A 12,982-nucleotide genomic window follows, 5' to 3' on the forward strand; every position below is an offset into this window, starting at 1 on the left:
GTTCTTCATATATCTTCATCCTTTGGTAGTGAAAACAACACAAACTGAAAACACAGCGTGATATGATAAACTAGCTGTGGGCAGGTCATAGTTTTCGTTTGTCCCGGGCAAGGCTGTAGGCTGAGATTATTATGCAAAGTGTTCGTATTACGTGGATAGACAGGCAGGAGATTCAGTCCATATGACGACTCGTTTAAGTGATTCCGAGTCGACTCCCTACTTTAGAAGCCAATAACTTTATTAATCGTGCACTTTTTGGTTCAACTACTTTGCACATTGTTTACATTGATGGACAGCTACATGACACACTGCAATACAGATAACTTTCATTTTTGGATCTGTGTGGCTCTTTAAAGGATTTTCCAAAACTGTGGCTGTCCATTTGTGTAAACGATCTGCAAAGTCGTTCATCTGAAAGTGCACGATAAATAAAGTAAAGGAGGTGTTGGCTCTGAATCGTCTTAATGAGTCAACGATTACAAGCATCAAAATACAACTCAGCTTCTGTTCATTAATTATTCCTTATGCAATGTACATAGCATTTACATTTACACATTTGGCAGATGCTTTGGCAGGATATATTTTATCCTTTCAACATTATACAATTGAATTTATTTTAATTTGGAATGCTGTTTAGGACTCGTAAGGATGCAGCGTGTCTATCATCAAGAGATTCTCTGTGTCATCATCAGTACCTTGTCTTATGATATAAAACCAAAACGTTATTCTTGATTCTCTCTGGCTCTAGGTACTGGTCTGATCTGGATGGATGATGTTGCTTGTGTGGGGACTGAGGAGACTATTCACCAGTGTAAGTTCTCAGGCTGGGGAAAAACCAATTGTGGTCATGTGGAAGATGCTGGGGTGACCTGTAATATCTAGCCTTTTCAAATCTTTAATAACTTGAGCTCAGCAGTGTGGAAAGCAGCATATTGTGTCGATCTATACGCCTGACAAAGAGCCTGATAGTGAGTCTTTTAGAGGGTTTTGAGGCCTGGAGATCAGACTGTGGCACAGGCATCTACATATACCAACATATCTGTTAACACACACATCTAGTGTTTTTATATGGACTGTTTGGCTTTAATTTCGCTTTGTGTTTTTATTGTGTTTATGTTGTGTACAGATAGATGCTTTTAGATTTCCAAAGAGTTTAACTGACTGTTATTATATTTTTATATGTTTAAGTCTCTTAATAAGCAATTAAAAGTCTGTGCATTCACAAATTTGGCCTTATAACAGAGATGTTATAGCAGGGTCAGCATTTATATACCTCAGTCTATGGTAAGTACCAATAAAAGTAAGTCTGATTAGTTTGTAAAGTGATTGAGTCAGATTTCATTGTTTATTGTGAACTGTACGCACGCTCTATATGTGCACAGTATGTTGCTTGGCAAGTGCAAACAGCCTACAGGCGTAGGATAATAAACCATTTTACTTGATGAATGAATTGTATTTTTCAATAATTATTAATATATATATATATATATATATGTCTTATATTGTGTTCCCACCATTAAATAAAAAATAATAGCCACCCTAACTTAGGCAGAATATCCCTGACAAACGCTGTAAAATTACGTGCCTTATAATTAAAACACTAAAATAAAGTATTTATATTATTAGCATACTGTAATACTATTGGTATTTTAATGCTAAATCATGTTATCTGGTGGAAATAATAAAAATTTCAACAAAATGAAAGATTATTATTGGAAGTTATAATAGCATTGTTTATTTCTTTTGCTTTTTCACAACAATAAAATAATGATGTAAGTCTGAAAAACTTTGTCTGATCTTTAATTACTGCGTCTGGTTTATAAATGGCCTAAAGATATATTGTTTTGACATTAAATCATGTCTGTAATGAAAACATTTTCATAGTTAAAGGAATGTGCTGTATTTGATTTCAGCCCTTTCTTGAAACAATTTAATAAAACCCTCATGTGCCTCCATAGACATGCCGAGTGTCAAACAAATGCCAGATCCTCACTGACTCTGATGACTAAAGTGATGATGACCGTGATATCTACATGCTTTATGTGAGAAAAAAATTATCAAGATATTCTACAAAGAATGTATTTCTTGTTTTGAGACCCATGAGACAATAACTCATTGAGCTTGACAGATGAACAGAAATCAATACTTATAACAGTGCTATCACAACAAATCAACTTTGTGTGATTATATAATATCCGAGTATAATCTTGTATGAGACAATAAAGGAATGTTAAAATTGTGGGATGATTATTGAAACAGACACGAGCTGTAACTTGTTGAGGAAACTGAAGATTTTTTCTAATGGCAGCACTCTGGTGAATATACAACATTCAGAATAAAACATTTAATCTAACAAAACCAACTCCTACTCTGTTCAATTATTCCTCTAAAAGTCTGTGATCTTTTTAAGCTTGGCTTGCTTTAACAAATTACTGTAACATGTGACACCAAACAGGTTCAGCTTCAGTGGCCAAGCCGCTAGTGTTGCTCAGACTTGTGCATAAAGACAAAGGGATCAATAAATATGAGGAGAGAGAAATAAAGAGAGAGATTTACTGTTTATCATTTACCTCAACTTCCTTTCTTTTACTGAACACAAATATTTTTGGAAAACATGCCACCACTTTATGTGCCAACACTTGATGTGCTGTATCATGTTAAAAAGTGGAAAGCAAGTCCACAGAAAAGGCATTTATGTTACCTTCTATGGCACTTTTAGCCATTTTGCATTGTTACAAAGCAGATTTACTGAAAAAATTAGAAAAACTGTATAGAAATAAGGGCAACTGTTAACAAAAATGGGAAATAATTAAATACATAGAATATATGGAATAAATTGTTGCAAAAACTTCATGGGATGTACATTAGCATTAAATGTAAAATAATAGTTTTTAGAATTTTAACCAGACCATTACGCGTATAATGCTTTTTTATGCTAACTTTACAGCAGGGGTGGGCATTCCTGGTCCTGGAGGGTCACTGTCCTGCAAAGTTTAGCTCAATACACCAAAACACCTGAATGCCATTTCCATCCTGCAGCCTTTGATTAGATTTTTGAGGTGTGTTTGATTAGGGTTGGAGCCAAACGTTGCAGGACAGTGGCCCTCCGGTACCAGGAATGCCCAGGAATCACTAATGAACAGGTCTGACTATAATCATTTCAGTAAGCACAAATCTTAATCCTATAGCATATAGTGATCTTCTAGAGGATTGTGTGCGTTTAATTTTATAGCAACAGATTGAGCAGAGCAGTTTTTTAATTTCAGCATGACAGCATTAATGCTCCTAGGTTCATAAAGAAATGATTTATTCAGTCTGATGTGGAAGAACTTGAATGGTCTTCATAAAGCTCAGACCTGAACCCAGTTGAACACCTCTGAGCCAAATGCTCATCACCCAAACCATCAATGTTTTGTACATAAACGGCCACAAGGGTTATTTGGGCACAGAAAAGTCCTTTCCAAATCTGTTGCAACAATGATGGAAGCAAAATTTTTGGTTGGAGTAATTAGAAGAGAATAAAGATTTCAGCAGTGCAAGCTCATCTGGCTTTATAAAGGATACGCAGTGTTACAACACAGGTATGATGTCCTTTTATAAATAAACACACTGAGATATGAACTTGTTGCATAAAATGTACAATAATTTTGCTCGGGCATTTATTTCATAAAACAGCCTTATAGCAATGACAATGATAAACCGTTTAACCTTTGTAATGATATATCACATGAGAAGTTTAAAACCTTCTTCGACAATATAATAAATTGTAAACTTTGTTTGTCTCATTACCCTACAACTCACTTAAATATCTGGTTAAAATGGGTAAACTTTATTCTTCAGATACGGTATGTACGCCACAGCTCCTCAATCATTGAACATATTAAAACATATAAAACTAATTTTATTTTCAAGTTACTCTAAATTCAGAAACAACTTTATTTAACTGGTGTGAGAGTGCAAAGGCACTGTAAAGGTTTTGGCATAGCAATGATACTTCCCGTTTCCTTTTCTGTCCATATGTCCTACAAAGGACGTCTTGTTTATCTCCAGGTTGAGGACCCTCTGTATACCTCAATCTTCTGAGGATGCAATCTTCATAGGATGCATCCTTCTGAAACAAGACACAGCTAGTGATTCAATGAAAGAGGAAACCAATCAAACTATTGTAGTGCCAAGGTATACGCACAAAGACCACCAATGCCAAGAGAAACTGAAACATCAGGAAGCCTTCAGTCTTGGGAAGCTTATAAGACCATCTCCATTCATCCACTGTATACAAATCATCTACAAACAGAGAGCATTCATTCAACATGACCATCAAAACAATTGTCAAAAAGCACCAGAAAGGGTAATAAATGAGGCAAATGCCAACCCACACATAGGGATGGGTCCCAAAACCCGGTATTAAACGAACACCTTATCGGTTCTCCTGTCGTACTCAGGGAGTAAAGATCCTTATTTGTAACAGATGCATTGTTGTTTAACCACTTGATGCCCAGTCCAAGTCTGCAAACACAGATTAACACCTGAACTCTTGACACTCGTGCTGAATTTATACAGCCTGGACTTTCAAAACTTTCAAAAGCACAAACATACTTTTTTATGTTTAAAATAGATGCTGAAGCGTACAATGTAGACGTATTTGCAACATTAAATTGTAGCATCATAATGTTTTTACAGTTTTTTTACTATTTAATCGATAATTATACCACCCTAACCCTACCCCAAATCTTACCCTAAACCCAAACACTTTTATACAAAAAATTTATTCTTTTTATATTATGCAATCTTTAGGAACATTTTTGTAACAATATAGAAAAAGATATTTGAAGCCGCTAATAGAGTCCTACCCAAAACAGTTCATTAAAATCATGTACTGTTAGAAATTAAAAGCATAACAGACAGACTAATGTATCACAATAAATTATTTATTGCAAAATTTCAAAAGCAGAACCAAAAGTAGCTAAAATGACGATGTGCTGCAGTCGCGTCCTCTCTGAAGTAAATTAAGTACAGAGAAAATTTTAAGTTATTAATCCATGAGAATGTTAATCCAGCTTCTCTCTGTCAAGGCGTGCATTTCAAATGTACAAAGAACATTGAGTGAAAGACAGCAATGTCACAAATCTGTGATGTAACACAAAAGAGCCAATGAGTGTTTGATATCACTGCCATAAAGCAGTGTGTCGTAAAGCTTCTTGAGGCGCAATATTTGAATTCAAATTCATAACGAACACATTTGACATAAGTTGTGCACGGGGGAAACTATAAGCGGAGAGACTTCCCAGAGCGGGGCTCGTGTATTGAGAGTGCTCATGGGGACTAAAAACAATAACCTCCGTTTTGTCCTCATTGAAGAAGAGAAAGTTTTGTGCAAACCATGATTTAACATCTTCTAAGCAGAGCAGGAGAGAAGTCATAGCTGGGGGATTGTTTCTTTTGATGGGCAAATAAAAGTGTTGTCTGCATAAAAGTGAAATGAAGAAAAAAGGAAAAAGCCCAGAGGGAGCATATATAGTGAAAAAAAGAATTGAGGTTAGGATAGAGCCTCGAAAATGTTCTGTTTGACAGGTAAGATTGAAACCATTTTAAAACCGTCCCATTTTAAAAGAGCCACCCAAGACTCGAGTCTAGATAATAGAATTTAATGGTCAATTGTGTCGAAATCAGCAGACAGTTCAACCCAGCAAACACATAACGTTCCCCTAATGTTCCCTTATGGTTACTATTTGGTTATTTTGGGGAACCTAATAAGAAAGTTCTGGGAACATTCCCTGTAGGTTATATTTAAATTAACCTAAAGAGAACGTTCCCTGCAGGTTATTTTAAGGTTTAATTTTATAACCTAAAGAGAACCTTCCCAGAACGTTCCCTGTAGGTTATTTATTTTGTATTTTTATAACCTAGAGAAAACGTTTCCTGTAGGTTTTTTAAGAGTTAACGAATAAACATTTATAATGGATGGCCTTTATTAAGGCAACTTAGAATGAGGATCACAGACTCTCCAGAGTCAGTGGATAGGTAAATATCATTCAGCCCCCTTAAAAGAGCAGACTCTGTACTATGAATAGATTTAAAACCCGACTGAAAAGACTCTGAGATGGGGTTTTTTTCCGCTTTCGACAGTTTTGTCTTAAAAAGTGAGTCTCAGAATTAAGCCACAGCTCAGATTTGTTTTGAGCTTATGGGGCCTGAGAGGCGCCGTCACATTGAGAACATTGAGCCAGGCATGGTTGACAAGATTGAGATGTTGGTCAACATTCAAATCTGACATAGTAAGGTCCAGATGTAACTGAGAGCAAGTTTCAGCAAAAAGATTCTTGAAATTTGCACTAAACTGTGGTGAATAAATGCAAGACAGGGTAACAACTGACGAAGAATGATGAGATAAATCCGGGAGAGACAGAGAAAATAATATGGGCATATGGTCAGAGAGCATAAAATCAGAAAGCACTTTATATTATTATTTAATATTAGTGACAAGAAGACCATAACATAGAACGAGGTCCAGAGTAAGGCCCTGGATATGAGTAGAATCGTTAATCCATAAAAGCGCCAATAAGGTTAATAAACTCCTGCGATAGCGTGTTGGACATACAGCAGGCATGAAAGTTAAAATTGGCAGCAAACTGGCAGCAAAGTTGCCGATAAACTAAGGCCCTATCCCAAATGGCACACTCCGGACTTGTGGACCTCCTCAGAGTCCACACTTTGAAGACATCATGTAGCGCAGTCCTTAGGGACCCTTGACGCGTGTCCAAGAGGCTGCAGCAGAGTTGTATTTTGGGACAGACTCAAAAATAGGTAGAGAAGTTGCCCGTCAGTGTAAACTCCTCCCATCCGTCGTATGGTTGGTCTGATTGCTCTTTCGCGAGGACTTCTGGGTTGGTAAAGTGCGCAAAGCCTGCTGCAGTGCAGACTTTGCCAAAGACCGCATTAAGGGGGCGCTGATGAGCACACGTCGAAGCATAAAAATGACAGATGGGACACCCTACGGACTTGTAGACTAAGCGAGCATGCGCAATTTAAGGCCAGGAGACCGAAAGTCCACATGAAGTGCGCAATTTGGGACAGGGCCTATAATTCTTTGAGGAATGTGGAGGGCGATCATAGATCACACCTAATCCCGTTACAATCCAGTGGATGGAGAAATTGAGCTTCAAAACTCAAATAGATCACTTTAAATTCAGTGGGATCTGGAATAAGAAGTGTCAACTAAAACAAACTAAATGCACATGAATACAGAATATCTAAAATAACACTTTTTACTATTTCCACCAGAATCCATATACTTGTAGTCAACTCCAAATGAGACAGCTTATTTTTAAAGATCACAGCAGCCACAGAGGCTTTCTGCAGCAGGGCTCAAGTGATGATGTCACATGTGCTGTTACATCACTAGCAGTCACTAGCTGTTACACGTGAAATTGGGAATTGATATGGAAACACATCAATTTTGCAAAAACTCCCATACATGACAAAAAGAAATAACGCTCACATTAGGTGGTTATTCAGGCCATTAAAAAAGGAATGGAAACAGTTTTTTCACATTTACAGGTCACCTGACGTGAGTAAAAGTCACATTATTATTCTTTAAAGATACAAATTTGCATTCTCTAACCTCCAAGAAACACCTCATACATGGCCACTCCTAAGTCTAAGGAGCTTTCCTTGCCATTAATGCATGCCTGCATCTCCTTTCATTAAAAATAATTGCTTGTTCTGAGGCTGTGAATACGTAAACCTACCAACATCAGTCACCATGATTTTTTTAAATGACTTATTGAAAGAGAAAAATTGTTAATTATCGCAAAAAAAATTGTTAATGGAAACAATGGACAGCATTTAACAGTAATTTTGCTTAACATTTCGAAAATCTTTCATGGTAACCAGGCACCTGAGAAGCTTTTCTGTTTAATCTATTTTAACAGAGTATGTTGGGCATGTTTAATTCTTTTGTTCACATACACTGTAAAAAAAAATCCTTAGAAATTGCAGCTGGGTTGCCGGTAATTTACCGTAAATTTAAATTTATGTTATTTACTGGCAACATTTTGTTCAAAGTTAAATGAACATTTAACATTTACAAGTCTTTGTCTTTACAGAGTAAAAAAAACAGCATCAAGCAAAACATTCTGGGAAACAAAATCTGAAGCAAAAAACAGAAAAAGGTTGATGATGATTTCTGGTTCCCAGAATTCTTTGCATGAGGCTGTTATTTTATAGTTTTATTCTGTAAAGATAAAGACTTGTTAATATTTAACATTTATTTAACTTTGAACAAACTCTTGCCAGTAAATAACATAAATTTAAATCTACGGTAAATTACCAGCAACCCAGCTGCAATTACATTGTAATTTCTACGGATTTTTTTTACAGTGTAAGATAGAACGAGAAAAGAAAATGTTCACATTTTTTAGTTTAAATGCATTACATTTTGACAGCCCTAGAAGTGATTAGGGTTTAGTCCTTTAGAAATAAACACAGGGGAAGTCAAGAGGTTGGAATGATAGAGCTTCACTCATTCGCACATCATGCCATATTAAAGAGCACTAAAAAATTGTATTCAAATTATTTTATTTTAAGTCAGAGCTTAGTATCTTTTTCTATTTTCCATCTTTATCTTTATCTGGACATTTCCTAAAAAATAAATAAATAAAATACTAACTAACCCTTGGCTATGTATACGATGTTAGACTTGATGAGACTGGTGCACTTATATGTTGCTATAATTGCTTCTATTGTTACCTCATTTGTAAGTCGCTTTGGACAAAAGCATCTGCTAAATGACTAAATGTAAATGTATTTTATAATAAACAGAAGAAAAGCTTAAATTCAGCAGGTTGTATTTTTGTTTCCACAAATGTACAATGTTTGCCAAATGTTAAATAGAAAGTCCATTTGCAATTTTATGTCCCATGACTAAAAAGTTACGACACTAGCTGCGTTTCAATTGCAAATTAATAAAATGCCCAATGGAAATGTGTCAATTTCACAAAAACTCCCTTATATTATTGCAAAAAGATTTTACGCTCGCACAAGGTGTTTTTTTCATGGAATTCGAAAAAGACTTCACAAAATGGCAATGGAGTTTATTCACGTTTTCAGGTCACCTGTGGCACGTCACATAATTATTATTTGAAGATGACGCTGTATGTACTATAACCTCACAGAAACACTTGTCTGCTGCCTAGTATTAGAGGCTTTCCTTGAAAATAATGTTTGGATAACACTCCTAATAACACATAGATAACACATTAGTAAACCTACCAACATCAGTCGACTTGATGTTTGGAATGACTTATCACGAGAGGAAAAACTATGTTCGCATATCAGCGGTTAATGAAAACGCAGACATTTTTTTGCCATTTACAAAATAACGCACAAGTTTTTCGCAAATCTGTAATAGAAATGCAGCTAGTGTAATAATAAATTGCAATAGCAAATGGGTAAATGCTAATGCAATTTAAAGGGACAGTTCACCCAAAAATGAAAATTCTGTCATTTTTTACTCACCCTCATGTTGTTACAAACCCGTATACATTTCTTTGTTCTGATAAACACAAAGGAAGATATTTTAAGAAATGTTCGTAGTCAAACCATTTGTGGAACCCATTCACATCCATAGTATTCGTTTTTCCTACTATGGAAGGGAATAAGGTCCACGAACATTTCTCAAAATATCTTCCTTTGTGTTCATCAGAACAACAAAATTTATGTGGGTTTGTAACGACATGAGGGTGAGTAAATGATGACAGAATTTTCATGTTTGGGTGAACTATCCCTTTAAATCGTTAACTCGTAAAATTAGTGTCGTAACTCGTAAAACATGGGAAAGAAAATGCATTTGACTTGTCACAATTTTCACATCCACAAACAGAAAACACAACTGCAGATACAATTAGGAATTAGTTAAAATTATCCATACAGCCTGCCCACATGCAGGACTCTGGTATGAATACTCTGATATGTTATACACCGGTGTTTTTTGCATAATATTGATGGTACAAAGAGGTGGATTAAATCAGGTAGGACATGACTGAAGGCCTGTGTGTAAAAATACGGCCCGCCATTGGTTTGACCAATGCTGATCTCTGTAAATCTTATTGACCATATGTTATGTACTGTATGTGGCTTGTGTTCCCTGTTATCACCATTCATATATGCAACCAAAGATTTTACTGAGAGCACAAAATTGTTAACAAGAACATAAAATTCCTCATAGACATACACCTGGTTTCACCGAACCAACAAATAGGAAACTCGCTGGAGACCAATCTGCCTCGAGTGGATCTAAAAGAGCCAATGAATGTTGGCATGCGGTATTTGCATCTGCTGGTGCCACCCCGTCGTGCTTGTATAAATAGGCAGCAGGTGCCTGCACATTAGCTTCTCACTTCTGAGCCAAGCAGTTACTGCTTTCAGAGAAGCAAATCTAATCTTGAGAGAAAACGGTCAAGTGGATAGTTGGTGTGAAGGTGCTTCAGTGGTGTCCACTTCCCTTCTTCATTTTGAGTGTCTAGTGCTGTGTACCCCTGTGTGCTTCATCTATCCATCTGCACTAAGACAGCTTTCCTCATAAAAGCGTTGCACGGTTGATCTTGCATTTTTTTTAAGACAGCATTTCTCAGGGTTCACAGGTGCTTTCATATCTTTTCAAGATGCCGTTCCGTCCGTGTTTTTCTGGTTGCGGCATTTACATCAGCCCCTTGGATGGTCATAATCGCTGCCTCTTGTGTCTGTGCCTTGCACATGCTGAGGCAGCGTTTGTGGACAGCTCACGTTCCCAGACTTTGCTACCTCCAAGGTGGTGGAGTCCCTGTCCCGCTGCCTTGGTCGGTGACATTGAGTAGAGCGAGATCCTCCCCTGCAGGGAACCAACCCTCCAGGGCGCCTTATTCCTCAGGTTCGCAGCCAGCTGAGACATCAGATTAGTCCCGCACCTATCCTTCGGATCTCCCGAGAAGGACCGTATTTCGAAGCAGCATCAGGGGGGTGGTCTCTCTCGGAAATTGGCTCAGCCACACTGCCGCCCTCCGGTCAGGTAGTCCTACCCGAACCAGACTAGGCGATGACTGTCATGCTTGCTTGTGCGGCGATCAGCTTGGATGAACTTCACCACCACCCGAACCACCTCACCTGGATGATTGGTTTCTCGAGGCGGCCCACGTTGGTCCATCACGCGCCCGTACCATTCTTCCCCGAGGTGCATGAAGAACTTAAAATAACTTAAAAGCAGCAATCTCCACCTAAGTGGCATTGTGGAAGCAGTTGCAGGCAGGGCGCCCCGCCTGTCAAGCCAGCCAAGAAACATGATGGAAAATGTAAGGGCAAGACGGGCGACCAAGGACTGCTCTCAAGGAGATGGTGAACGCACCACTCCCTCCCTTGGAGGAGAATCTTTGGTGTCCTTTTTTTGTTCAACCGGCACCCACATTTTCACCAAAAGAGCAGTTTCCCATTCCCTCTCCAAGTCTTTACAGGGTTCCCGCGGGGTCTTAAAAAGTCTTAAAAAGTCTAAAATTCAGAAAGTTACATTTAAGGCCATAAAAAGTCTTAAAAACTGCCAGATTTTCATCCTAGGTCTTAAATTTAATTAACCCAAGTCTTAAATTTCTTACCTCCATTTATTCCCGAAAAGAATTGTCCGCAAAAAATAAAATAGTAATTTAAAATGCTGTAGAACTAATCAGTGACGGAGGAAGAAAGTGTTTGATGGGCGGGCCTCTAAAAAGAAAAGTTCTGCACTTCGCGCGTCACTGATCTTCAATCCAGTTTTTAATCATTATTTTTTAAAGAGGATACAAATGTAGGCTATTATAATCCATGCAATTCATGCCATAAGCTATATTTCAGGTGTTATGATCTGACAGTATACTGTAGGTTTGGCGAGAAACAAACTTTAAATGCAGTTTTGTATAAGCAAAAATCTTTTCTGTTTTAATTTAACCAACTAGCTGTGGCTTACCTGAGCATTTGCCAGGTTCTGAAACAGAGGACCCAGAAGTGAAAAAATCAACACTGCTTTATTGAAAATCAACTTAAACAGTCAGGCCGTTGAGTCCCGAGCCACCAACAACGAGTCAACTTCAGTGTTACACAGTTTTCACGTAGGAAGCTTTTGTTTACCTCACTGCTCCATGCGCGTTTACTCCCTTGACTTTAATCTGCTAATCTTGATGACATATGCAGCCTACAAATGCGACCTCCGGAGGCTACAGCCTTCGGATTTAGAAACGGCCTTTTAGCAACACAACAAACCACGAACAGGCCTTTAATGGTAAATATTATTTTCATTTAATTATTGTGTAATTAGAGAGGCGAATAAATGCGATAGCGGTATACAGTAGTGTATATTTATGCATAAATAAATAACATGTTAAACATGTTAACAAGGCACATATCAGCAGCTGACCATACTGATCCTCCCATATTAGTGGATTTTATTTGTCAAAAAAAAGATATAATAAAAATATGTTTTGAGAATTTCTGAAATCATTGTGTCGCATTGGTCTTAAATTTCACTCATAATGGTCTTAAAAAGGTCTTAAAAAGTCTTAAATTTGACTTGGTAAAACCTGCAGCAACCCTGCTTTAAAGGATTACGGGTGCTGTGGGCAGTGCAGAAACAACCCACCCTGCCTCTACTCTTTCACCAGCGGACGTGGTCGGACGTTCGAAGAGCATAACTCAGCAATATTCACAATGCCAACATTCCTTGGCTCTTTTAGATACACTTGAAGCAGATTGACGTCTCCATTCCCTTCCTTCAGGGAACGAGGGTTACATCGTATCAATGTGTATGACGATTAGCAGCAATGAAATGTTTAACTTGAAATGTCTGTACATTGCCAGTTTACAACACACACAGAGTCTTTATGTCATTCAGTCTGGAGTCGTTTGCATGGTTGAGCTTTTAGGAACTAATGCTGCATTTACACCAACCGCGGTAAGGGCGTGAAGCGCGAGTGATTTCAATGTT

General features: G+C 37.6%; 1 protein-coding gene across 2 annotated transcripts in view; it reads left to right on the top strand.

The window, feature by feature from the left end:
* scara5 (scavenger receptor class A, member 5 (putative)) overlaps positions 1-1,770 on the top strand; it is a 65,049-nt gene extending 63,279 nt beyond the window's left edge. For both annotated transcript variants that reach the window (XM_065257400.2, XM_065257403.2), the window contains one exon: positions 749-1,770. In XM_065257400.2, coding sequence (XP_065113472.1) covers positions 749-882 — 134 coding nt within the window. In that variant the 3' untranslated portion in view covers positions 883-1,770. The remainder of the gene's footprint in view (positions 1-748) is intronic.
* Positions 1,771-12,982: the final 11,212 nt, after the last annotated feature.

The sequence above is a fragment of the Paramisgurnus dabryanus genome, chromosome 12 (assembly GCF_030506205.2).
Source record: "Paramisgurnus dabryanus chromosome 12, PD_genome_1.1, whole genome shotgun sequence".
NCBI classification, from domain to species: Eukaryota; Metazoa; Chordata; class Actinopteri; order Cypriniformes; family Cobitidae; genus Paramisgurnus; species Paramisgurnus dabryanus.